We start from the raw sequence: 27,861 nt of genomic DNA, 5'->3' as shown, positions 1-27,861 counted from the left end.
GTCTTTTTGTTGATACATTGGCAATTTTTGAAGTTGGATGATTGGTAGATCTTAGTTCAACTGTGTGTGTTTGATTTTCTGTATAATAAAAAGTAAATGAATATAGTTAAGTCTTAAATACTTTATAGTTCTTAATGTATAGGGATCTGAAAATCCATGGAATATGCTGATAGTTTCCTACAGTGTGCTTTTATGAAAAGCAGGATTTGGGGAGGAAATATAAACTTTAAAGTGTAAGATTCAAAATGTTTGTCTAATTAAATAGACTTGAAATGTGATCTTTTATGTCTTAGTTTATGTACTAAGCTTTCGTGAAGCCTTTTGATATGAATATATTTATATTTAGTTACAATGGTGACAAACTTACTTTACTTTCATGATTAATTCAATCAAATACTTTTAGATCAAGGTGACTAGCTAAAATGCATTCCATATTTTAATGGACTCCTCTATTGTTCTTTACTTTTTACTTAGTTTTAGTACATCTGTTATTTTTAAGAAGTGATAAATGGAAATCTTGAAATTGACCACTTTGAATATCTCATGTAGCACTTGTCCTCTTGTGACTGGCATACTTCACTTAGCATAGTGTCCTCAAGGTTCATTTATGTTGTAGCATGTAACAGGATTTCCTTCCTTTTTAAGCCTAAATATATTCCATTGTATGTATATATTACATTTTATTTATGCATTCATCTCTTGGTGGACATTTGGGTTGCTTCCACCGCCTGGCAATTGTGAATAGTGCTGCTGTCAACCTGAGTGTACAAGTAACTCCTCAAGACTCTGCTTTCAGTTCTTTTGGATATACACCCAGAACTGATTGCTGGATCACATGCTAGTTCTATTTTTTTTTAATGTTTACTTTATTGATTTGAGAGAGAGGGGAAGGGCGGAGAGAAAGAGAGAGGAACATCAATCCATTCCTGTATGCGCCCTGACTGGGGATTGAACTGGCAACCTCTGTACTTCTGGGCAATGCTTGAACCAACCAAGCCACTAGCAGCAGGAGGGGAAGAGGGAGGAGAGAGAAGCAGATGGTCACTTTTCATGTGTACCCTGGCTGGAAATTGAACCCGGGACATCCATACACCCAGCCTATGCTCTATCTACTGAGATACTGGCCAAGGCCTTCATTCTTTTCTGCATGTGGCTATCTAGTCTTTTCAACACCATTTAATGAGGACATTGTCCTCCCATTGAACTTGTTTTGGTACCCTTATTGAAGATTACTTGATTGTGTACTGGAGGATTTATTTTGGGGCTCCATATTGTTCTACTTGCCTGTCTTCATACCAATCATTATACACTATTTTGATTACTGTAGCTTTGTAATAGCCTTCGATATTGCGAAATGTAATCCTTCCAGTTTGTTCTTTTCTTAAAACAAACTGTTTTGGCTATTTGGAGTCCATTGAGTTTTGTTTTTTTTTTAATATCATTATTCCCCCCAAATTTGATGTCACATTGAGAATTTTTAAAGTTGAGGTATAATTAATATGTAATATTAGTTTTAGGTGTAAAACATAATGATTTGATATTTGCATATATTGGAAAGTGATCACATTAAGTTTAGGTAACATCTATCACTATATATAGTTTCAAAAATACACATTGAGAAAGTTAATGTTAAAATTACCTCTAATATATTTAAGAATGTAGCTTGACCAATGGGTTTGGTCAATATAGAATGTGTTTTGTTTGTGTTAAAATTTTGATTCATCTTCCCTTTTCAGTTTTATAGTGCAATTTACTTTCAGAATATCTTCTAAATGTGCTATGTATTTTTCATTCCTGTTTCTTTGTCTAGGCCTGAATACCCATGTCACTTTTTGGTATAAAATGGTATTAATTCTTCAAGGCTATCTTAGATATTACCTGCTGGATGAAGTCTTTTGTGAATTACCCTATTGTCACTCTTTCTGAGCTACACTTAACCACAGTAGTATATTTGCTTGTGGAAGTAGGCACTCGCTGAGCCTTATTCAGAAATGCTTATTCTTACTCTGAGTGACTAGAACATAGACTCATAAAATTTTAGAATTGGAAGGGACTTCCTTTTCATGATCAAATAATTTTTTAAAAGATTTATTTATTGATTTTATGGGGAGGCGGTGCAAGAAGTATCAATTCATAGTTGCTTTACTTTAGTTGTTCATTGCTTGCTTGTTGTATGTGCCTTGACTGGGCAAGCCCAGGGATTTGAACTGGTGATCTCAGCATTTTAGGTTGATGCTCTGTCCACTGCACCACCACAGGTCAGACAGAAGAACAGTTTTTAAACTTTCATTTTTTTTAATTGATGTGTAATTGACACACATTATATTAGTTTCAGGTGTACAACATAATGATTCAATATTTGTATATATTGCAAAATAAATGATCATTACAAAAAGCTAGTTAATATCCATTACCATACATGGTTACAGAATTTATTTCCTTGTGATAGGAACTTTTAAGACTCTTATTTTCTTAGAAATGTTTAATCATGCAATATTATATTATTAACTGTAGTCACCAGGACTTCCTTAATTTATAACTGGAAGTTTCTACCTTTGGATTTCCTTTATCCATTTTGCCCACTCCTTTTCCCCCACCTCTGGCAACCATCAATCTGTTCTCTATCTATCTGCTTGGTTTTTGGAAAGGAGGTTATTATTATTATTTTTTTAATTAAGTGAGAGGAGGGGACATTGTGAGACAGACTCCCACATGTACCTGACCAGGATCCACCGGGCAACCCCTATCTGGGGCTGATGCTTGAATCAATCAAGCTATCTTCAGTGCCTGAGGCCGCCACTCAAACCAACGAAGCTTTCCTCAGCACCTGGGGCCTATGCTCCAATCCATCTAGCCACTGGCTGCAGGAGGGAAGAGGGAGAGAAAGGAAAGAGGGAAGGGGAGAGAAGTAGATAGTTGCTTCTTCTGTTTACCCTGACCAAGAATCAAGCCTGGGACATCCATACACAGGGCCAACACTCTATACACTGAGCCAACCAGCCAGGACTGCGAGTTTTGATGTTTTCTAGTATAGCCTCCTCCCCATGCATGTATTACTTTAATTATATTGTAATGTGTTTATTTGTCTATCCTCACCTTGAAGTCTTTTAGTATAAATCACAGGAGACTTCCCTTCTAGAACTGGGTGCTGCTTATACCCATGTGTACCAAGGTGTGGGGGAGTATTTGATATAATAGTAGATAATTTTGTGATGTTATATTTTTTGCGCTTTTTTTTTTAAATTGTGACAGAGACAGAGAGAGGGACAGATAGGGACAAACAGGTAGGGAGAGAGATGGGAAGCATCAGTTCTTCCTTGTGGTACCTTAGTTTCCCATTGATTGTTTTCTCATATGTGCCTTGATGGTGGGGTGGGATGCTACAGCAGACCAAGTGACCCCTTTCTCAAACCAGATGAGCAAGCTGGAGACCTTAGGGTTTTGAACCTGGGGCCTGTGCATCCCAGCCTGATGCTCTATCCAGTGTGCCACCGCCTGGTCAGGCTGGGATCATAAATTTAAAGAAACATATTAAATGCGTACATTATGAAATCAGGTACCTTTCTAGGACCATGAGTTTAGTCTTCTCTAGTTTTTTCTTTATGTCTATACTGTATTGGTATAAAATTTTGAGAATTACATGAAGTAACCCCCTTTTTGTTTCAGGCATCTTTCATTGTTAAAAAATTTATCCGTTGGTAACAATATATCTAATGTATCCTCAGCCCCATTCATATAAACCAGTGATTCTGCTGTGAGAAACCTGGTTATCAAGTAGATTAAGTGCATGTTTTATCTGAGAAACATAAATATATTTATGTTTAAAATAATGCAGTATTAAAACAAAGTGTGGTAGTATTTTGCTTAGAGACTGTCCTTGGGTTCTGTGCCATGGGACTGGACTGTACGGTAGTTTTAGACAAAGTCTCTTAAATACCTAAGGAACTAAACTTCTTAGAAAACAGGAGAGGAGAGGAAATACAACTACTATACTTTGCCATGCACTAAATTCTGCCCAGTGGAAGCAGCTTTGGGAGGTTATCTAGGACCCTTAGTTATAAAACCTGTAGCGCACACGTGCCAAGACACCTGTCACGGCTGATCTCCTTCCTCGTAATTCCTCCCTCATTTCCCTCCATCTTTACCGAAGTAAAATGAAAAGAAAAATGTTTTCCGTATAATAATTTCCCATATTTTAAAAGATCATACTTTATTCTCCCTGTTAACTCCTCTGAGATAATTTTTCATGTAGTTCTTGTTACATAAGGACAAACCGGTGTTTATGATTCAGCATATGACTTCAGTAATAGGAAGAAGAAGCAACATGAATAATGTGATGAACTTTGGGTGGAACCAGCAGACTAGGAGTTCTGAATTTTAGTCCTATTCTATTACTGGTTGACTTAGTATACAGGTAATGACTTGTGAGCAGGCAATTTAATTTTATATGTTTGTATATTAATGGGTTAAAGTTGGTTTATATGATCATCTCGCCTTATAGGTGTGATATTAGGTTATACTATAATAATAATAATAATACATAGAAATGACAAATAGTACTAGTCAGGAATAGGGCAAAAATACATCTGTAAAAGATTGGGCAAAAAATGAGTTTGTGAAAATTCTGTATATTTTAGAGGTGAAATATAGAATATATATGTAATGCCATATAAACTGAGCTGATTTATAATTTTATCAGGTTTGAATGACTATATTCTAGAATTGCTTATGACTATTAAATAGTTATTCGTTAAAAGGGAGACTTTCTGTGATTTTCTTTTACATTGAGTACAATTTTGTAATTTTAAAAGTTATCAGTGTTTTTTCTTGAACTATATAGCTTTGTCTTAATGGTGCATATGGTCTCATGAATGTACTGTAATAGAATGTAATGATATCATGGATTAGATGTCGGTCCTGACCTCACACACTTCAGAATGTATGTGTCCATTGGTGTCTGAGCCTTTAGCAGTTTTCCGTGAATGGAATTCAGCACCCAGGATGTTATTAACAGAATGCCTGCTGCCATGGAAAAGTGCCAGTTCAGTGGCCAGTGAATAATTTAGGCATCAGCTGGTGTGGTGAGATTGTATTACTTGGAGAGAATCTAATATGTGCTAAACCTTGACATTAAAAGAACAAATGTTTCTTTTGTGAAAAAACACCCAATTACAAAAAATTTTGAATATATACCAAAACCAGTGTACTAGATGAAAATGATATGAATCAACGTTTTGTTTATTTATTTATTTATTTATTTATTCATTTTTACAGAGACAGAGAGAGAGTCAGAGAGAGGGGATAGATAGGGACAGACAGACAGGAACAGAGATGAGAAGCATCAATCATCAGTTTTTCATTGTGACACCTTAGTTGTTCATTGATTGCTTTCTCATATGTGCCTTGACCGCGGGCCTTCAGCAAACCGAGGAACCCCTTGCTTGAGCCAGCGACCTTGGGTCCAAGCTGGTGAGCTTTTGCTCAAACCAGATGAACCCGTACTCAAGCTGGCGACCTTGGGGTCTCAAACTTGGGCCCTCCACATCCCAGTCCGATGCTCTATCCACTGCGCCACTGCCTGGTCAGGCTGAATTAATGTTTTAAAAATTCTGATAGTAATGAATGCTCAATGATATAATAGAGAAGGCTATGAAGTAAAACAGGAATAATTTCCCCTTTATATTGTGGCTGTGTTTTACAATCTTTTATAATGTATTTTATTCTTTGTTTAAATAGCCTTCCTGATGTGCATTTTATTTGTGTTCTAATAATGCACAGGGAACCTTCTTGTATGTCCTTGGACACTTGTAGGTACATTTTCACAGTATTTCCCGGAGAATTGTTGGGTCAAAGATATGTGCATTTTGCTAATGGGTGCTGCCACGGTTTCTTCTAAAATGTACTATTCCAATTTATAGTTTCATCAGTAGTGTGTGAAAATGTCCTCTTCTTCACATTGTTTTCATTACAACGATATTTCTGGTCTTTTAAATTGTTGACTTCAAGCAAAAAACAAAATCAAGTTTTAAGTTTTTCATCACTGTGTATTGCATTTAAAAAAAATTTTATTGGGCCCTGGCCAGTTGGCTCAGTGGTAGAGCGTCGGCCTGGCGTGCGGAAGTCCCAGGTTCGATTCCCGGCCAGGGCACACAGGAGAGGCACCCATCTGCTTCTTCACCACTTCCCCTCTCCTTCCTCTCTCTCTCTTCCCCTCCTGCAGCCAAGGCTCCATTGGAGCAAAGATGCCCGGGCGCTGAGGATGGCTCTGTGGCCTCTGCCTCAGGCACTAGGATGGCTCTGGATGCAACAGAGCGACGCCCCAGAGGGGCATAGCATCTTCCCCTGGTGGGCATGCCGGGTGGATCCCGGTTGGGCGCATGCGGGAGTCTGTCTGACTGCCTCCCCGTTTCCAGCTTCAGAAAAATACAAAAAAAAAAATTTTTTTTATTGAATTTATTGGGATGACATTGGTTAATAAAATTACATAGGTTTCAAGCATACAGTTTTATAATACAGCATCGGTATATTGTGTTGTGTTCATCACCCAAAGTCAAGTCTCCTTCCATTGCTATTTATCTCCCCTTTACCCTCTTCTACGTCCCCTCACCCTGCACTACATTCTAAAAGATTAGAAAAAGATCCATTTCCCCCCTTATTCAGTCTTGGAAACTGAGTTCTTTGGCTTGACTCTTTTTTTAGTGTATATTTAATCAACGTGTGACCAAATACTATAGATTTTACCTCTGACATATCTTCACGTGAAATTTTGCCATACCGTCTCACTTCCTTATTTTGGACTTCTGTACTTGCTGGGAGATTTTTACTACTTTGCTCTTTCGTACCCCTTCAGTTTCTTAAAGAGTGTACTTATCAGCAAATATCACAAACTAATGACCTCTTGGAATCAAGATTATGGCATATTTTGGATCTTGAATTGGAAAGAGCTGACAAAGTTAATAAAAAAAATAGATTAGGATACTTAAAAAATGTGAGTAGAATGTTGTGCTTAGGAAGCATTTAGTAACTTCAATAGGTTTTATCGTTCATCCCCTGATAGCATGAGCTCTGTATCCCTTGTTCTTATGTCAGGAATATATGAATGTTACCTCTTTTGGGTAGGGAGTTCCTGATGTTATTACACCAAAATGTTCCCTAGTGTTGTAAATGTGGTGTTTTGTTTTTCTTCCCTTCTTCAAAGCTAAATTAATCATCAATAGTTCTCAAAGATAAAAGAGACATACACATAGATATTTAGTCTAATTTTATAGAAGAGGCAACTGAAATTCAGTATATTTAAATGAGAAGTGGCATAGCAACATGTATCAATCACATTTTTCTTTTTTGGTGAATTTATTATTTTTAAGGATTTTATTTATTGATTTTTGAGAGGGAGGGAGGGGAAAGAGGGAGTGAGATCATAGTTGCTTCAGTTGAGTTGTTCATTGATTGCTACTTGTATATGTGCCTTGACTGGGCAACCCTGGGGTTTGAAACCTGTGACCTCAGCACTCCAGGTAGATGCTCTATCATCTGCACCACCACAGGGAAGGTAATGCTGAATTTATTATTTTATTTTATTTTTCAATTACAATTTACATCCAGTATTGTTTGTATTAGTTTTAGGTATACAGCCTAGTGTAGAGGTCCCCAAACTGCGGCCCCCTGAGGCCATTTATCCGGCCCCCGCCGCACTTCTGGAAGGGGCACCTCTTTCATTGGTGGTCAGTGAGAGGAGCACAGGAGCAACAAGGTAATAGTGTCCTATAGTTGTTCCTTGGTGGCCTGCGTTGGGTAGATGTGCTGCTCTTACTCTTCGGAGGAGAACCTTTGAATGCTTACAAAAAGTAGTTGAATTTTTGTTAATAAAGGTTAATGCACCCTTTGGGGGGGGGTAAACTATTTTATTGAAGGATAAGTAGTATAAGTATACAGATTTTAAGTTTACAGCTTGATAAGTTACAATATGAATTAATCCATATAACCACTACCCAACTCAAGCTTATTAACTAACTGAATGTTCTAATTTGTGAAATTTCTTTTGCCTAATTTTCTATTTTCTTGGCTGCCTTATTGTTCATTTATGGTTTTTAAAGTGTGTATTTTCAGTATGAAACCTTTTGTAGAAGTATCTTTATTCATTCTGTGGCTTGCTTTTTTTTTTTTTTTGTTTCGTTTTTTGTATTTTTCTGAAGCTGGAAACGGGGAGGCAGTCAGACAGACTCCCGCATGCGCCAGACCGGGATCCACCTGGCATGCCCACCAGAAGGCGATGCTGCCCATCTGGGGCATCGCTCTGTCGCGACCAGAGCCACTCTAGTGCCTGGGGCAGAGGCCAAGGAGCCATCCCCAACGCCCCGGCCATCTTTTGCTCCAATGGAGCCTCGGCTGCGGGAGGGGAAGAGAGAGACAGAGAGGAAGGAGAAGGGGAGGGGTGGAGAAGCAGATGGGCACCTCTCCTGTGTGCCCTGGCCGGGAATCGAACCCGGGACTTCCGCACACCAGGCTGACGCTCTACCACTGAGCCAACCAGCCAGGGCCAGGCTTGCTTTTTTAAATTATTTTTCACATAATAGCTGACTTATGTGGCCCTGGCCAGGTAGCTCAGTTGGCTAGAGTGTCATCCCAGTACACCAAGGTTGTGGGTTTGATCCTCGGTCAGGGCAACAAATGCTTAAATAAGTGAAACAACAAATTGTTCTCTCTCTCTTCCCCTTTCTCCCTCTCTAAAATCAATAAATTGAAAAAAATTTTGAAAAAATAATAAAAGTGGGCTTAGATGATATGTGGGCTAATTTGATACATGTTTTTATTTTATTTTATTTTTTATTTAAAAATTTTTTTTTTTACAGAAACAGTCAGAGAGAGGGATAGATAGGGGCAGACAGACAGGAATGGAGAGAGATGAGAAGTATCAATCATCAGTTTTTCATTGCGACACCTTAGTTGTTCACTGATTGCCCTCTCATATGTGCCTTGACCGTGAGGCTACAGCCGACCGAGTAACCCCTTGCTCAAGCAGAGACCTTGGGTCCAAGCTGGTGAGCTTTGCTCAAACCAGATGAGCCCGCACTCAAGCTGCTGACCTCGGGGTCTCGAACCTGGGTCATCCGCATCCCAGTCCGACACTCTATCCACTGCGCCACTGCCTGGTCAGGCTACATGTTTTTATTTTAATGTTTAATATTTAACATATTTTTCAAAAGTTTCATTTTTGATTGACACCATTTGTATCCTCTTAAGAAATCATTGGGCCTGACCAGGCGGTGGCACAGTGGATAGAGCGTCGGACTGGGATGTGGATGACCCAGGTTCGAGACCCCGAGGTCACCAGCTTGAGCGCGGGTTCATCTGGTTTGAGCAAAAAGCCCACCAGCTTGAACCCAAGGTTGCTGGCTCCAGCAAGGGGTTACTCGGTCTGCTGAAGGCCCGCAGTCAAGGCACATATGAGAAAGCAGTCAATGAACAAGTAAGGTGTTGCAACGTGCAACGAAAAACTAAATGATTGATGCTTCTCATCTCTCTCTGTTCCTGTCTGTCTGTCCCTGTCTATCCCTCTCTCTGACTCACTCTCTGTCTCTGTAAAAATAAATAAATTAATTAATTTAAAAAAAAAAAGATATCATTGGCCTTGGCCCATTGGCTTAGCAGTCTACTGTTGGCCCAGTGTATGGAAGTCCTGGGTTTGATTCCCAGTCAGGGCACACAGGAGAAGCAGCCATATGCTGCTACACTCCTCCCCCTTCTCTCTCTCTTTCTCTTTCTTTTCCTTTTCCTCTCTCATAGCCATGGCTGGAATGGTTCAAGCAACATTGGCCCCAGGTGCTGAGGATGGCTCTGTGGCCTTGCCTCAGGTGTTAAAATAGTTTGGTTGCTGAGCAATGGAATAGTGGCCCCAGATGGAAAGACCATCATCCTGGTAGGGGGCTTGCTGAGTGGGGCTCATGTGGGATTTTTTTCTGCCTTTCTGCCTCTCACTTAAAAAAAAAACAAAAAAAACTTCACCTACGGTAGTGTCATTAAGTTGTTTTTCTAGTTTTATGTTTTCTTATTGTTTTACCTTTGATGTTTAGATCTGCTGTCCATCTGGAATTGTTTTTTGTGTGTGGTATAAGGTAGGGATTAAGGCATATTTCCCCTCGTGTGGAAGTCCCTGCGCACCATATATGTATTTATTATTTCACTGCACAGTGGTGACAACTTTGTCAAACTAGGTGACTAATGTTAAAGGATTGTACAGAGAACATGAGTATACCTACTACCTGGATTCTACAGTTAACATTTTGCTACATTGGGCTTATCATGGATATCTATCTTTTTCCCCCCACTGATTTGAGAGAGAGATAAAGGGAGAGAGGAGAAAGGGAGAGAGAGAAAGAAGCATCAACTCTCTGTTCTACTTAGTTCCATTTAGTTGTACACTCATTGGCTGTTTTTTATACATGCTCTGACCAGGGATGAAATTGCAACCTCGGTGTGCCAGGACGACACTCTATCCATTGTGCCACCTGGCCAGGGCATCATTTCACCTTTATATGATGAGGCAATCCAAATAAGTTGTAGATACCAGTATACTGTACCATGAAATACTTAAGCATGCCTTTCATAAGTACTTATGTTTGTTTGCTTGTTTGTTTGTTTTTTGTATTTTTTCTGAAGCTGAAAACGGGGAGAGACAGACAGACAGACTCCCACATGCGCCCGACCGGGATCCACCCGGCACGCCCACCGGGGGCGAAGCTCTGCCGCGACCAGAGCCACTCTAGCGCCTGGGGCAGAGGCCAAGGAGCCATCCTCAGCGCCCGGGCCATCTTTGCTCCAATGGAGCCTTGGCTGCGGGAGGGGAAGAGAGAGACAGAGAGGAAGGAGGGGGGGGTGGAGAAGCAAATGGGCGCTTCTCCTGTGTGCCCTGGCCGGGAATCGAACCCGGGTCCCCCGCACGCCAGGCCGACGCTCTACCGCTGAGCCAACCGGCCAGGGCCTGTTTGTTTTTTTGGAATTAAATTTTATATACAGTGAAATATAAGTTCAATGAGTTTTAACAAATGCCATACATCTCTATACTAAAGTTCTATCAAGATTTAACATTACCATCACCCTAGAAAGTTCTCTCGTAGCCTTTCCCATTCAGTTCTAGGCTGTCTTCCTCACCCCTTCCATACTTAACTACTGATCTGAGTTTTTCACCACAAATTAATTTTTTCTGTTCTAGAACTTCAAATAAATGGAATGATACAGCATGTACTCTTTTGTCAATGATTTATTTCTTTCAACATAATTTTGTGATTTGCTGATATTTTGTTTGTATCAGTAGATCAATTTTTTTCTTTATTGCTGAGTAATTTTTCTGGCATGAGATTTCCAGGCTTACCTTATACTTTTCATACTTCAGTCATGAAATCAGCCATTTCTCCAACGAGCCTTAGTGGGGGATGGTATCTAGAATTTGTTGTTTTAAATAGTAGATTCCAGTTTTATGGCGAAATTTCCTATCATTTCATCTACATTCTTAAACATTGGACATTGCTATGCAAGGAACTCTGGGTGATAGTATCTTGCTCCAGAGAAAACTTTTTTTATTCTGGGAGCCAGGTGGAGTAGGTAGATCATGTTTTTCCAAGTGAGGCTGGGCTATTTCAGTCTGCCCTTGTTCCTAGGGTGCAGGCCTCTTGGTTTCTGTTGAAAAGCCTGGAGTCTGCCAAGGCCCCTTTTCCTTGGCAGGTTCTGAATTCCAGTTTTTGTTTGCCCAGCCCAGTGGGACAGCTGCAGGCTCTAGGCCATTGCTTTCTTTTCGGCCTCTAGGCCTCACTGTCCATTGATGACTACCTCTAGGAAATGTAAGGCTCATATTAGTAAGTTTGCTTTTTGCTCTGGGATTTTGTTCCCTCAAGTCCTAGCTGTCTTGTCTGCTTTTTGATGACTTCACACAGCTTTTTTGTTGTTGTTGATAGACTTTATTTCTTAGAGCTGTTTTAGGTTTCCAGCTAAATTGAGCAGAAACCAGAGTTCCCATATCCCCTCTCCTTCCACACCATATATACAACTTGTCTCACTGTTGACATCCCATACCACAGTGGTGGATTTGTTATAATTCAAGTACTTATACTGACTTCATCATTATCACCCATAGGTCAATGTATTAATAGATATTTCTTGAAAAAACTGATAGTAGTAATATGTTTTCTAATGTACACTTTCAAAAATAAAGAGTAAGTTAGCATCACTCCTGTGGTGTTCTTGATGAAAATAGATAACTTGAACTTTCTTTTGAGGAAACATTAAACAGAAATTGAGGGACATTCTGTAAAATAATTGGTCTGTATTTTAAAAACATGATAGTGTAGTGAAAACCACAAAAATGTTGAAGAGCTATTCCAGATAAAGGAAACTGAAAAGTCGTGGCTCTGGGATTTATTTATTTAAAAAAAATTTTTGTTATAAGGGATGGCAGTGTTGGGACAGTTTGAAAAATCTGAATAATACTATTGTATGAATATTAATTTCCTGATTTTGACAAATATACTGTAGCTATGTAAGAGACTCTCCTTGTTTTTAGCAAGTACACACTGGATGAAGTTTTTTAAAGTAAAGGGATATAATATCTTCAACTTAACTTTCTAGTGATTCAGAAAAATTATATTTGTTTATGTATAGCAAAGAGATTAATACAGATGTGGTAAAAGTGAAAACATTTGGGAGATCTGGTTGAGGGTATCTAAAAATTCTTTGTACTAATTTTGCAATTTTTCTATAAATCTAAATTTATATTAATATAAAAAGTTATAAGAAAAAATAAGTATGAGAAAAATAGTAATGTGTGTGCCTAGCCGTTAAGAGATCATTTGACATTGAGAAATGGTATGCTCCTGAGCACCACCAGGCTATGTGAGAGGCCCCTGATGATTCAGTGCCTAATCTTCTACCTGCTTGTTAATGCATAGGCATGTGGTCATGTGATTCAGTAGTGCATTTGCCAGTAAGTAGTTCATAAAGTAGAAGTGATTTATCTCCATGGTGTCAAGGAGCGTGGCCTCTCACTCAGACTTTGTTCATAAGCCCTGCCACTCCCTCACTGAAAAACCGTGGAAATGTACTCCTGTGCTTGTTTCCTCATCTCTACAAGGAGATAATACAGTACCTACCCCAGAGGATTTTGTTAGCATTTCATGAAATAATGAAAAGAATATGACTTATTAGTAAGAGTTTAATAAACATTTTTTGTTATTTGAATAGTTATTATATGGTTATAAAATGGAATCATTTATTGCAATTAAATAACTTGTTGTCTAATTTAGTTTAAGGACACCTTATAGATTAGCAGCTTCTGTTGACATCTACTGATAATATATTGTAACTATAAATATATTTCATAGTAAAATAAATTGAAGAAATTCTGGACTGTTTCATACTTTCCTCCTAATCATTTACAGAATAGGAATAACAGCATATATCCTTGTTACCTCATACAATAGCACAGTGGTCCCCAACCTTTTTTGGGCCATGGACCGGTTTAATGTCAGAAAATATTTTCACAGACCGGCCTTTAGGGTGGGACGGATAAATGTATCACGTGACCGAGACAAGCGTCAAGAGCGAGTCTTAGACAGATGTAACAGAGGGAATCTGGGTCATTTTTTAAAACATCGTTCAGACTTAAATATAAATAAAACAGAAATAATGTAAGTTATTTATTCTTTCTCTGCGGACCGGTACCAAATGGCCCACGGACCGGTACCGGTTCGTGGCCTGGGGGTTGGGGACCACTGCAATAGCATACTTGAAAGGGTGGTAAAGCACAAATGCAATACAAATGTAAGATATTAACCATGTAGTTCATGTATATGATCTGTGATTTTTCTACATCTGATAGTTTATAAACCAACATGTAAAGAACAGACATATTTTTTCCCCCTCACAGATACTTTTCATATTGCCTTACCAATCCAGCTCTTGGTTTTTCTCTCTTGCTATATGTTAATAACAATTTTCTTAGAGTTTTCTCTTTTGTATAATGAGAATTTTGAGTGATCTTTGTAACTGTTGTTTGTATATAAACATGAAGTAAATAGAACTGTCTATAAATGAACTAAGTTCTCACTCCCATCTTTACAAAATATTAGCTATTGATTAATCTCATATGCAGATTATTGACCTATCCATTATTCTGGGCATAAGGCTCTAAGCTACACATTTCAATATTGGTAATACATATTAAATCTTTACTATCTCTTATCAGAGGATTTAACATTTAATAGGTTTTGAAAATATTATTACTGCTGTTCTTTGAACTGGGTGCTTTGATCTGGATTATTGTCCTACATACTCAGAAGATTAAGTAGCCTTGCAATAAGGATATTTTTAATTGTGATATTTTTAGCCTGTGACTCAAGTTACATTTGAATGAGTGTCTATTCTAAGAGTCTGCACTTTGATTACATTTCAACATGTTACTGAGTAGTTGCTGTTACAGTTATAAAAATACAATGTGTGAATATCTAGTATTTTGTATTGATGTTATTGCTTAAAGCAACACATATCACATTAAAAACAATTATAATTTAAAAAAGAAAAATATTTCTAGAAATGGTTGATTGTCTAATTTGAAAACTATTTGCCTTGCTAAGAGTGTTAAGGTTTTTTTTTTTTTTTTTTTTTTTGTGTGTGTGTGTGTGTGTGTGTGTGTGTGTGTGTGTTAGTTTTGTTTGTTAAAAAAACCCACAGGATTCTGCAAGATATTTGAAAAGATTAAGCTGATTAGCTAGAGAGAAACTCATATTTTAAGTCATCCTTCTGTTAAAGTTTCAGTTGTCAAAGTGTTCTTTAATATGTTTTAGTTGTGTTATCATTTGCAAGGATTCTTGGAGGTCCTCCAATGTAAGTTCCCCTGTTGTGTTTAGAAGAGCCTCCCCCCATGGTATCGTCTCCACACAGATAGAGCCTCTACGGGGACACCTCCAGGATTTCTCCCCCCTGGAGGCAGCGCGTTCCACATCAACAATTCTCACTAGAAAATACTCCTTGTAATTAAAGGAAATAAAGATTTACCTAAACCTGATCACTTAGTCTAATTTTATGACAGTCATATTAGAAAACATGAAATTCCTAAAAAAAAAAACCCCACATGTTTGACAATTTTTAAACATTAATATTTTATTATATAGTATGAGATGTTTGCTTTAGAAACAAATATTGTGGGAATGCATAGTTTAGCTCCTCCTTGTCAAGTTGATTACTCAAAAAGGTAATTGCAGGTAAAACTTGGGTGTGTATCCTTTCCAAGAGTTGCTGTGTTTGTACAAACACATGTTTACCAGTACCTACATTTTATAACCACTTTAGGTCTTTGCTGTCTTTTGTTAAGTATAGGGTTATGATTTGTTAGAATTTATTGAGTGCATGACGTTGAGTTGGTATTTATGAGTAATCACACCTACAGGCTAGTATATGGTCACATCCACTGTTGAGCTCATTTCCTAATTGCTTCTGTAAAAGAATGTCACACAGTCATCTTTAGGAACACAGTATCTGCCAAAATAAGAGCCTTATTTTAACTAAGAGGTATCTAGCAGATGTCTGTATATTTAATGTGAAAGATTATTTATAGTTAAGATGAGTAAATGCTTAAAGATCAGGAAAATGGCTTAGTAAAATGTCAACTAGGGTTCTTTTAACATAAGTATATTTATATTTCACACTTCCTGGTTAGTCTTAAAATCAAAGGTGTTATGTTTAAAAAGAAAAAGAACAACATAATGATAAGCATAGCCTCTGAGAGGGAGAACTTCAGCAAGAAGAGAGTCTGATAGTTTTAGTAATACTGGGAATTATTTTAAGGTGTAGTAGATAAAAGTGGATTCCAAGCTAAAAAACCTGGCTTTGAATCCTAGCTGCACCAGTACTTGCTCTGTGACCCTTAGGCAAATTACTTTACACTTGTATTTGTTTCTTTATCTACTACTGGATCAATATGAATATCAAATAGGTTAATATTTATAAAGCATTTAGAGGATTGCCCAGTTCACGGTGTTAGCTAACTGCTTTTGCTGTTATTATAGCTGTTGCTGTTCTAGCTTTTTTTAAAGGACTTTTACAGAATGAAAAATTGGTTTAAAAAATGGCAGCAAAATACTGTTTTCTTCTCGTTGTCCTAGAAAGCCAAAGACCAGTTAATCGAAAAAGCACATACTGATTTCTCATATTATAGAATTATTAGAAAACATAGGTTGGTTAGTATTTTCCTATTCTGTGGAAAATAAAACTGGTAGATAACTGTAATTGAATTGCTAAAAATGACTTTGGTGTCAGTTTTTAAGTTTTCTGACAGTTTGGCTTTCTATGTTTCTTTTGGTCACAGAATTTTATAATTTGAAGTGGTGTGTTATAGAGAAAGGCTTTTGGAATCAGGCACTTGAAATCTCAATTGTACCACTTTATGGATATTGTGGGCATTGTATCAGTTATCTGTTGCTGGTGAGAACCCCAAACTGAGTTGCTTCAGGAACAATGATTTACAATTTTTCATGATTCTGTGGGTTGGCTGAGGGGTTCTTCTGTTTTATGTGGAACATTTTATTTACTAGCATTTTTAATCTTGGAGTAGAAGAACAATTCAAAAATCTGTTTTCAGAACATGTTCTTTAAATGAGATAATGCATTAAAAGTTATTTCCATGATGTCTAGTCCATTGGTAAAGCTTAGTAAAATGTGTTTATTTTTATTATGTAGTTAAAACATTTTGATTGTCCCAAATGTGATGTGGCTAACACATAAAAGTCTCTTGGTTGGTTCATGTATTTAACTAAGATATTAGCATTCCTGAATGAAACACAAGGTGGGAGTGAAAGGATCAAGTCCTGCTGTCTCCTCTGTCTGGAACCTTCTCCTAAATAAGTGTCCGAGTTTTGAGGCAAGGTTATGGTTAGACACAGTAAGGATACCTGTGAGGGTGGATTAGAGCAAGCAAGTGAGAAAATACATGCAGGTAAGGGCTGAATCATACATGACCTTTGTTGCCCATTGTAAGGAATTTGACTTTATTGTGTGATAGGAAGCTATTGGGAGATTTTAAGAAGAGTGACGTGGTCTGATTTGTGTGTTAAATGGATCACTGACTGCTAAATTAAGAATAGATGGTAGAGAACAGGGGCAGAAGCAAGAGCAGTTAGTAAACTCTTGCAGTAATCCAGATGAGAGATGGTGGTGGCTTGGACGCGGGTGGTAGCAGTAAAGGTGGAGCAAAGTGGTCAAATTCTTGTTCTATTTTGAAGATAGACTCAATGGGATTTGTTGATAGATGTGAGAGAAAGAGAAGAGTCAAATTTGACTTTCCCAAATAATGGGCCTGAGAAAGTAAAAGGATAGAATTTTTATTTCCTGAGATAGGGAGGCTGGGGGAGGAGTAGGTTGGGGGAATTTGGGAATTTGGAGTTATTTTTTTGTGTGTATGAGAGAGACAGAGAGAGGGACAGCTAGGGACAGACAGAAAGGGAGAGAGATGAGAAGCAGCAGTTCTTCGTTGTGGCACCTTAGTTGTTCATTGATTGCTTTCTCATATGTGACTTGACAAGGGGGGGGCTACAGCTGACCGAATGACCCCTTGCTCAAGCCAGCGACCTTGAGCCCAAGCTGGTGAGCCTTGCTCAAACCAGATGAGCCCGTGCTCAAGCTGGCGACCTCGGGGTTTCAAACCTGGGTTTCAAACCTGGGTCCTCCGTGTCCCAGTCCGAAGCTCTGTCCACTGCTCCACCGCCTGGTCAGGCAGTTCTTTTTTGAATTTGATCAAAATGAGGTTCTAATAGATACTCAAGGAGAGATGTTGAGTAGGCAGTTGGATGAGTAAGTCTGCAGTTAAGGAGAGAGGTCTAGGTTGAAGGTATACATCTGAGAGTCTTATGAATGGAGGTGGTATGTATTTAAAACTGTGATTGGATAAGATCACCTGCAGGGGTCCCCATACTTTTTACACAGGGGACCAGTTCACTGTCCCTCAAACCATTGGAGGGCCGCCACATACAGTGCTCCTCTCACTGACCACCAATGAAAGAGGTGCCCCTTCTGGAAGTGTGGTGGGGGGCCGGATAAATGGCCTCAGGGGGCCGCATGTGGCCCGCTGGCCGTAGTTTGGGGAAGCCTGAAAGGGAAACAAATGTACTTAGAGATGATAAACATCCAAAGATTGAGCCTTGTGGCACTCCAGAATGTAAAGGTTGTGGAAATGAGATGGAACCAGAAAGGAAATTGAGGGGGGCGTGCGAGTGAGGTAAAGAGAATAGAGAGATGTCCTGGAAGTCAAGTGCAGACAGTGTTTAAAGCAGGAGAGCATAATCAGCTGTGTCAATGCTGCAAATAAAGTAAATTGAGGATGTGATGATGCAGGGGCTGATGGTGACTTGACAAGAGCTATTTTTGTAGACTGATTTGAATGAGTTCAAGTTAGAGGCAGAATTGGAGGCATCTTTTCTACAGTGTTTGCAGGATGGACTGGTGTAAAGGGAACAGAAAGGGCTTATGGCTGAAGGAGAGTGTATAAACGAGTTTTTTTCCCCCCAAGATGGCAGGTGTGCAGTGGTCCTTTATATAAAGAGAATTGATGAGACAGAGTGGGAAATTGGTGGTATACTTCAGTAAGTGAACATGAATGCCTTAGCTAGAAGCACTGACTGATGCAAGTAGGCTAGTATATGTGGTGGTGAGAATGGAAAAGTTTCTTTCAAATTTCTTTTTTTTCTCTCAGTAAAGTAGGATGCAAGGGAGACAGTAATGAGGATGGAGGTAGAGGAGGTGGTTTGAAAAGAGAGGTATGAATTGGGAAAGTGGGAACATGAAAAAATTAGGGGGAATGTATATACTGTTTTGCATTTTACACATACTCTCTTACTTAGTCCTGAGTTTAGATAATCTTACGAGTATGTAAGGTTAGTAAAACCCTATTTTAAAAATGAAGCTACTGAGGCTCAGATAAATCACTTGCTGTTAGAGGTCGAGCTAGTTATCTCTTCTTTGTGTTTCAGATCTAGCACTGTTTCAATGGTTTAAGTATTGGAAATCAGTGTATCCTTACCAGACTCCACAATTTGTCTTCCTAGAGCTTTTCTGCATAGATTCCCAGTATTTTAGTATCAGTTCACCAGAACTCTGTCTTCTTTTGTATCATATTGTGAATATATAAGATTTTTTTTTTTTAAGTGAGAGGAGGTGAGACACACTCCTGCATGGTCCCAACCGGGATCCACCGACAAGCCACCTTCTGACAATGCTGTGCCCATCTAGGGATGTTGCTTGGCAACCAAGCTATTTTTAGCACCTGAGATGAGGCTCTAAAGAGTCATTCTCAGCACTGACCAACTTGCTCTTACCAATCAAGCCATGTCTGGGGGAGGGAGGGAGGCAGAGAGAGAGAGAGAGAGAGAGAGAGAGAGAGAGAGAAAGAGATAAGGGGGAAGGAGGGTAGAGAATCTGACCAGGAATCAAACTGGGGACATCCACACTCCAGGGCCAACACTCTACCATTGAGCCAACTAGCCAGTGCTGTGAATATATAAGATTAATAACTTAGTGTAACTTATGTTTTTTTCCTTTTTCTACACCACAGTTTAGCATTTGATTATACCTGAATATAATTCATGTATATACATCTACATAAATGCTTAAGTATTTTGTCAAAAGGATGAAAACCTTTTATAACTATGTTTTAAAGGTCTTCTCTGCCTTAAAGCATTTCCCCATAGCACTTAACTTATTAACAAATGCTTGTAGATTAAAGGTCCATTGAATCTTTTTTTAATTGATTTAAATTTATTGTGTTTACATAGATTCAAGTGTCCCCCATGTTCCCTCAACATTATTGAATCTTAATTATTAATCATTGCAGAGATGTTCAAGAGTAGAAGAGTCACTGAGCAGATCCCAAGTCTTTGATAGAAAACAACTTGTTTATGATCCCTGAACTTATTCTGATCAGAAGCGTTATAGGGAGGAGATGGAATAGTCTTCCCATTGGTCTGACTACTTGAGTTCTAGGGCTTTGGTTCTTATTCTTGGCTGTGTACTGAATTCGCCCCTGGAGCCTAAGCCCCATCCCCAGAGTTTTTGATTTGGTATGACCAGGAACAAGTGATTGTAATGTACAGCCGAGATTGAGAGCACTGCCTTAGGAGATAATGGCAATGAGTATCTCAATTAAAGAAATTAGCAGGTTTATTTTGTATAACTGTATATAGTAAGTATAGTGAGAGAGCCTGGGAGCAGTGCTATTCCAATAGTAATGAAGACCTACAGCTTATTGAGGAATTCAAACTGGGTCAAGTCTGGGAAAATGAGAGAATCAAAATAGATAATTATAATAATGGATTATAACCCATTGAATAGAATAGGAACCCAGCAATCACTTATATTCATATAAGCAAATAAGTTAATAAATTGAAAGTTTGATAAGGAAAGGATTATTCATATTGTCTCAAACTGAAACCTTATAAAATACTTAATTACAAAGGGGAAAGAAGGAACAAAACAGTGGAGATATCTAGTAGATACATTAAGCCAGTGTTCTCAACGTGTGCGCCAGAGCACACAGTGTGTCCTAGAAGATTTCCAGGTGCGCCCTATGGTATTCCAGAGAAATATGTGCCTGTTGGGGACCAAAAAACCAAAGGGTTTTTGGAGTTTAGATTTTAAGGGGACAGAGGTGTGGGGAATTGGCTGTAAGCTGACAGTCTGCCCAACCTCCCACCTCATTTGCCTGATTAGGTTGCGAAAGGCTGTTAAGCTGTGGTGCTGGATTGTTTACACTACCCCCTTGTTCCCCAGAAAGACTGGAGGCAAGTTTCTTCAATCTTTGTTTGGTGTAAAGTTAAGATGACATATATGGTGGGGGTTTTCTGCACTCAACACAGTTAAGAGTAAAAAGAGAGGAATTCTTCAATGTATTGATGAGGAAATGAGAGTTTGCCTTTCAAATATATGCACGAACATTGACAAAATTGTCAGGACACATCAGACTCATGTTTCTCATAAACACAAGAATGAAAACTTAATACATTCGCACCAGGACCTGCTGAATTTACTAAATCATGCTAAGACTGTATCTCTCTCTTTATAAAAACAACTTTTTTGTCGCCTTTTAATTTTTTTTTTTTTACAGGGACAGAGAGAGTCAGAGAGGGATAGACAAACAGGAACAGAGAGAGATGAGAAGCATCAATCATCAGTTTTTCGTTGTGACACTTTAGTTGTTCATTGATTGCTTTCTCATATGTGCCTTGACCATGGGCCTTCAGCAGTCCGGGTAACCCCTTGCTCGAGCCAGTGACCTTGGGTCCAATCAAGCTGGTGAGCTTTTCGCTCAAGCCAGATGAGCCCACACTCAAGCTGGCAACCTCGGGGTCTCGAACCTGGGTCTTTCCACGTCCCAGTCCGACGCTTTATCCACTGCGCCACCACCTGGTCAGGTCGCTTTTTTATTTTTTAACCCCCTTTTTTACGAATTCTAAAAAGTGTAACTCAAAAAATGTAACAAAAAATGTTTTTAATGTCAGAATAAATTTAATATGTATTTATTTCGTTTAATTACCATAAAAGCATGCTTGGACTTTTTTTTCCTTTAATATGTGACTTAATTATTATAACATATTTCTCAGAAATTTGTATATAGTACGCCTACAATTATTTGTAGGATTTTAAATGTGCCCCGACTTTAAAAAGTTTGAGAACCACTCCATTAAGCAATTATCAAAGTGAACATTATCAGTGATGGAACAAATCAAAATTGAATGCCACCTGATAGCATATAATGAGAAAACATCAACTCTGTAATATTCCTCTTAGAGATTTATAAATCAGGCCCTCTTTGGGTAGCTCAGTTGGGTTGGTTAGAGTGTTGTCCTGATATGCTAAGGGTGTGGGGTCGATCCCTGGTTTGGGCACATACAAGATACAACTAATGAATGCATAAATAAGGGGAACAACAAATCTGTGTGTGTGTCTCTCTCTCTTTCTCTCTCACCCTCCCCCCTTTTTCTCTCTCAGATCAATAGTAAAAAAGCTATGGCTCAGAGATTTATAACCTAGATATAATTATGAGGAAGCATGAGACAAATCCACATTGGGGGGACATTTTACAAATAACTGGTCTGTAACCATGGTCATAGAAATCAAGGAGAGACTTGAGGAACTATTCCATATTGAAAAAGACTAAAAGAGATTAAAGAAAAACCAAATGCAATGCATTATTCTGAATTGGATCCTTTTGCTCTAAAGGACATTAATGTAATTGGCAGAACTTTGAGTCTGAGGTTTAGATGTAGAGATGTGTCAGTGTTTGCTTCCTGATTGTATTGTAGTTATTTAGGAAAATATTCTTGTTTGTAGGAAATTCAAAGTATACAGTTATTTGGCAAGTTATTCTCAAGTGGTTCAGGAGAAAATTTCATTATATTTTTACCACTTCTCTGTAAGTTCAAGATTGTTTTAAAAATCGACAATACACACTCATGTATGGGCAAATGTAATATAACTGAATTGCACAGCTGTATGTGGAAGCCTCTCTTGGAAAGTTAATCTCATGGGAAAGTCATGTGAAGTAGAATATAATTTATCTGGGAATGATGTCTTTCATGGAATACATTTTTCAAATAATCAAAGCTCTTTAAGTACTGAAAAGCATTTTAACTGTTTTGATATATCCTCTACTTTTCTGCCCTTTAAAGCAGAGTACATTGAACTTGGTCTTGTCTTTTTTGGATGACTGATAGCCCTAATTATGTGAATATTATTGTGTTTTGAAATATTATCTAGGTCTAGATCCACTTCTAATCTTTGGGGCTTTATTTTGTTTCGGTCATATCTCTATGTCTGGTTTTTAGTTCTGTTAATGTCATAGTGCATTCATTTAACAGTTTGCCAGTTTTCTTGTGTTATTTCTAATCTGTTATAGTTGCAAAAACAAGTCTATGCTTTTTCCTTCTTAAATATCATGTTAATAAAACAAGGATTAAGTGTAGAGATTTTATAATAGTGATGTACTTACAGTACCTTTTAAGCTTAATTTAGGATTATGGCTAGGTTTCAAACAGTTTTGAAAAGTGAAGTTACTATAAATAGCAGGTGATTTTTCTGTCATTTTACTAACCTTTCTTGGAATGTCAGATGAAATCAGATACTTTTAAAGGAAAAGCACTCTGATTTAAAAAAATTTTTTTATTGCAGAGCTCCAGAGATTATATTGGGGTTGCCGTTTTGTGAAGCCATAGACATGTGGTCATTGGGATGCGTGATTGCAGAGTTATTCCTTGGATGGCCGCTCTACCCAGGAGCTTTGGAGTATGACCAGGTAACAGAACTGTCATGATAATCTAGTAGAATTGATAGATTGTAAAGAAAAGTAATAGATCAGTAAGAATGCATTTCTTTAGGTACACAATTCATATAAAAATCTTTTAAAAATAAAATGACAAAACCTGAGATCTTGTAGATTTTAAACTTAAGATCTCAGAACTATATTTTATTTCATAAACTCTTTTATTCCCTAGCTGGATAGTTTAGTGGGTTAAATCATTGTCCCCATATGCCAAGGTTGCAGGTTTGATCTCTGGTCAGGGCACATACAAGAATCGACCAATGAATGCACAAATAAGTGAAACAACAAGTCTGTGTCTGTCTGCCTCTCTCTCTCCCCCTCCCCCTTCCTCTCTCTTTCTCAAAACAAAACAAAACTTTTATAACATTAAGTAAATTTTATAAGCGAATTTACAATCCACAGGCCCACAAAACCAGTTTTGTAAAACTCTTAAGAGAATTTTTTGCTTTATTTTTATACTATAGACATATAAACGGCTGGGCTGTGTCCATTTAAATAATAGTGCTTTGCCAGGGTGACTTTGATGATGGATGAAATGTCAGCCTCTTCCAAGGAGTAGAAGGCATCATATAACTTTTGGTCTTACACCAGCGACCATTATTAGATTAAGTGCCTCAGTCACCTAAACCCACTTTAGTATTTTTAGCTGTTTTTGAATGGTGCTAAAAGTCTAGTTTACCATTATTTAAATGATTCTTGGTAGAATCCAGGAAATTACCTCTTTTGAAACTTCGCATGATAATTTTCAGGTATGCTCATTAGCCTCCTCTCAAGCTACTAGACAACATTGTTTGCTATTTTCTTTATTTTAAATATCAAGATTCTCTGTTGGAGAAATTGTTACCTTATTCACTATATTTTGAAAGTGTTTTTATTACATTTCCCTTACTAGAGAGCTATATATACTCATTTTATTGGAAAATTTTAGTCAAAGTTAACAAAATGGTCATTATTTTTCTGTAATTGGCTAATTGGATAAATATAATTTTTACTTAAATGATAAACTAACTTTTAGGCATAAAAAGTAGAAATTAGAACATTTTAAAGCATACATGATATTATTATAACAAAATTATTTCTGATTTTCAGGGCTTAGCATTCCATATCAAAAGGGATATGAGAGGAAGCTAATTTGGTGATATCTCTAGACCGTTTAATATTAATTATTAGATTAGATGTAACTATTAACATTAGTCTGTCACCTACTTTTAATGACTTTCTATCCATAAAATTCTTCAGGCTAGGGTTTCTATAGTCTCTGTCTTCCCCCCTCCATTCAGCATTCCTCTTAAAAGACAGTGTCTGTACAATTTTCTGTACATACTGGCTATCTTCAGCTTTTTCCCCATCCACTAACTGATGCAGGTGCTAAACTGTAGTTTTGAAAGAATTGATGATTTAGTTGGAGAGGCCCGTAATTGTTAGCTGCTGAAATACTGAGGTGCCAGTCAAACGCTAGGAACAGGCCTTTGACTTTGTATACAACTTCTGACGTGCAGACTACTCCGGAACAGGACACCACCTGGTGGCAGTTTCAGGTTGCTTTGTTATTATACTCGGGACTTGGATTTTACAATTCTAGTCTTGGACAATTGATGTTAGCGCTGAGAAGGACCCTACAGATTACCTAGTTACTGCCCCTTCCAGTTTTATAAAGGAGAGACCTGAGGCCCAGGAAAATGAAATGACTTGTTCAAAGTTACAGTGGTAATTTAAGACAAAGACCCTCCCAAAACTTAGTTTTTTTAAATTCTGTATTAGAATTTAGTCTGTTAATCTGAGCCATATCAACAGTATTGTCAGAATGAATATTAAATTCCAAAGGAGTACAGTAATTGTAAAAAGTTACAAGTATATAGCATTGCTAACTGCAGTTATCAATTTAGTGCTTTAAAAATTAATTTTCTAAAATATATCAATGCAAAAAAAGGAGTGTTGAACCTTATTTTGATTCCAGTTCTAGATTTTATACTCATTTCTTTTCTTTTTTTTAAGTGAGAGAGATGTGAGGGTACCAACAGACAGGAAGGAGAGAGATGAAAAGTATCAACTCATAGTTGTGGCACCTCAGCTGTTCATTGATTGCTTTCTCATATGTGCCTTGACCGGGGGCTCCAGCCAAGCCAGTGACCCCTTGCTCAAGCCAGCAACCTTGGGCTTCAAGCCAGTGACCATGGGGTCATGTCTATGCTCCCATGCTCAAGCCATGTGACCCCGTGCTCAAGCTAACAAGTCTGTGCTCAAGCCAGTGAGCTTGGGGTTTCAAACCTGGGTCCTCAGCGTCCCAAACTGACACTTTCCACTTTGCTTGCCACCACCTGGGCAGGCTATACTCATTTTCAAATATGATGTTTGCTATGTAGCCTTTGATAATGTCTATTTTCTTTTCTTTTTCTTTCTTTTTTGTATTTTTCTGAAGTTGGAAACAGGGAGGCAGTCAGACCGACTCCCGCATGCGCCCGACCGGGATCCACCCGGCATGCCCACCAGGGGCGATGCTCTGCCCCTCTGGGGCATCGCTCAGTTGTAACCAGAGCCATTCTAGCGCCTGAGGCAGAGGCCACAGAGCCATCCTCAGTGCCTGGGCCAACTTTGCTCCAATGGAGCCTTGGTTGCAGGAGGGGAAGAGAGAGACAGAGAGGAAGGAGAGGGTGAGGGGTGAAGAAGCAGATGGGAGCTTCTCCTGTGTGCCCTGGCCGGGAATCGAACCTGGGACTCCTGCACTCCAGGCCGACACTCTACCACTGAGCCAACTGGCCAGGGCTCAGTAATGTCTATTTTCAAGATTTTTTTTTTTTTACAGAGACAGAGAGAGAGAGAGTCAGAGAGAGGGATAGACAGGGACAGACAGACAGGAACGGAGAGATGAGAAGCGTCAATCATTAGTTTTTCGTTGCGCATTGCAACACCTTAATTGTTCATTGATTGCTTTCTTATACGTGCCTTGACCGTGGGCCTTCAGCAGACCGAGTAACCCCTTGCTCGAGCCAGCGACCTTGGGCTCAAGCTGGTGAGCTTTTGCTCAAACCAGATGAGCCCTCGCTCAAGCTGGCGACCTCGGGGTCTCGAACCTGGGTCTTCCGCATCCCAGTCCGTTGCTCTATCCACTGCCCCACCAACCAGTCAGGCTATTTTCAAGATTGAGAGAGTTTCCTTCTATTTCTAATTTTCAGTTTTATTTTTTAAATGCTGAATTGGTTTTGGACTCTCAAATGCTTTTAGGCATCTATTAAAATGCTCCCCCCTTTTTACCCCAACTTCCTTGATTATGATCATATAATTAGGATGTGAAAGGGCCATGCATAGTGTATGCCTCTCTCTGTGTCCGTTCCTATTCCAGTCATCAGCTGCCCTGTTGTACTTTGATACCCAGTTAGGGCGTTGTTGCTATATATTTTTAACTTACTCTTTTGTCTTACAATGGCAGTATAGTGGGCAATATTAATATTACTAAGTAATACTTAGTGAACTCTTTTATGTACCAGGAACTGTTCTTGACACTTTACATTAATGCTCACAATAACCCTGTGAAGTATATACTACTGTGGACTCTGTTTTACAAACGAGGAAACAATATTGTTAATATGTTTTATATCTAATCTTTAACCTTCTAATACAATACTGATTTTTAAAAAGAGGTGAAAAGAGTTAACAGTAGACCTATAATTATTATATGCTTAGAAGCCAAATGTAAGTCCAGGAAAAAAACATTCAAATTATTTTAATTCTTCATGATGGGGTTTTTGTTTTAGCCCTTTAATCATCTTTATCATCGCTTAAAGCCTTTCCAAGACAATTTCCTCTCTGAATTTCGGATTCTACAACGAGACACTGACCATATTGAGAATTTGTCACATTATGCAGTGTGTCCGTAAAGTCATGGTGCACTTTTGACTGGTCACAGGAAAGCAACAAAAGACGATAGAAATGTGAAATCTGCACCAAATAAAAGGAAAACTCTCCCAGTTTCATACCTATTCAGTGCAGTTCGATGTGGGCTCACGCACAGATTTTTTAGGGCTCCTTAGGTAGCTATCCTGTATGTATAGCCTCTACAGACTCATCACTGACTGATGGCCTACCAGAACGGGGTTTTTCCACCAAACTGCCGGTTTCCTTCAACTGCTTATCCCACCGAGTAACGTTATTCTTATGTAGTGGCGCTTCGTTATATACGCGCCAATATATTCACGTTGCATTTTGGTCACGGATTCGAATTTAGCAAGCCACAGAACACACTGAACTTTCCTCTGTACCGTCCACATCTCAACTGGCATGGCCGTGGGCTGCTCCACTGTATACACGGTGTTATGTCATCATCTGCACATGTGCACACGCTGCCACATCATCCTACAGAAACTGGGAGGGTTTTTCTTTTATTTGGTGCAGATTTCACATTTCTATCGTCTTTTGTTGCTTTCCTGTGACCAGTTAAAAGTGCACCATGACTTTATGGACACACTGTATTTTCTCATGCATGCGTTTTGTTTCCATTTATTTATACATGTGTT

The 27,861-nt window shown here is 38.5% G+C and overlaps 1 protein-coding gene across 6 annotated transcripts in view; it reads left to right on the top strand.

Moving 5' to 3' along the window:
* The window catches only part of HIPK3 (homeodomain interacting protein kinase 3), a 128,647-nt gene that overhangs the window by 76,812 nt on the left and 23,974 nt on the right, over positions 1-27,861 (top strand). For all 6 annotated transcript variants that reach the window (XM_066363684.1, XM_066363666.1, XM_066363712.1 and 3 more), the window contains exon 3: positions 23,200-23,323. In XM_066363684.1, coding sequence (XP_066219781.1) covers positions 23,200-23,323 — 124 coding nt within the window. The remainder of the gene's footprint in view (positions 1-23,199; positions 23,324-27,861) is intronic.

The sequence above is a fragment of the Saccopteryx leptura genome, chromosome 1 (genome assembly GCF_036850995.1).
Source record: "Saccopteryx leptura isolate mSacLep1 chromosome 1, mSacLep1_pri_phased_curated, whole genome shotgun sequence".
NCBI lineage: Eukaryota > Metazoa > Chordata > Mammalia > Chiroptera > Emballonuridae > Saccopteryx > Saccopteryx leptura.
The sequence above is the reverse complement of the archived record's forward strand: the minus strand, read 5'-3'. Positions and strand labels throughout refer to the sequence as shown.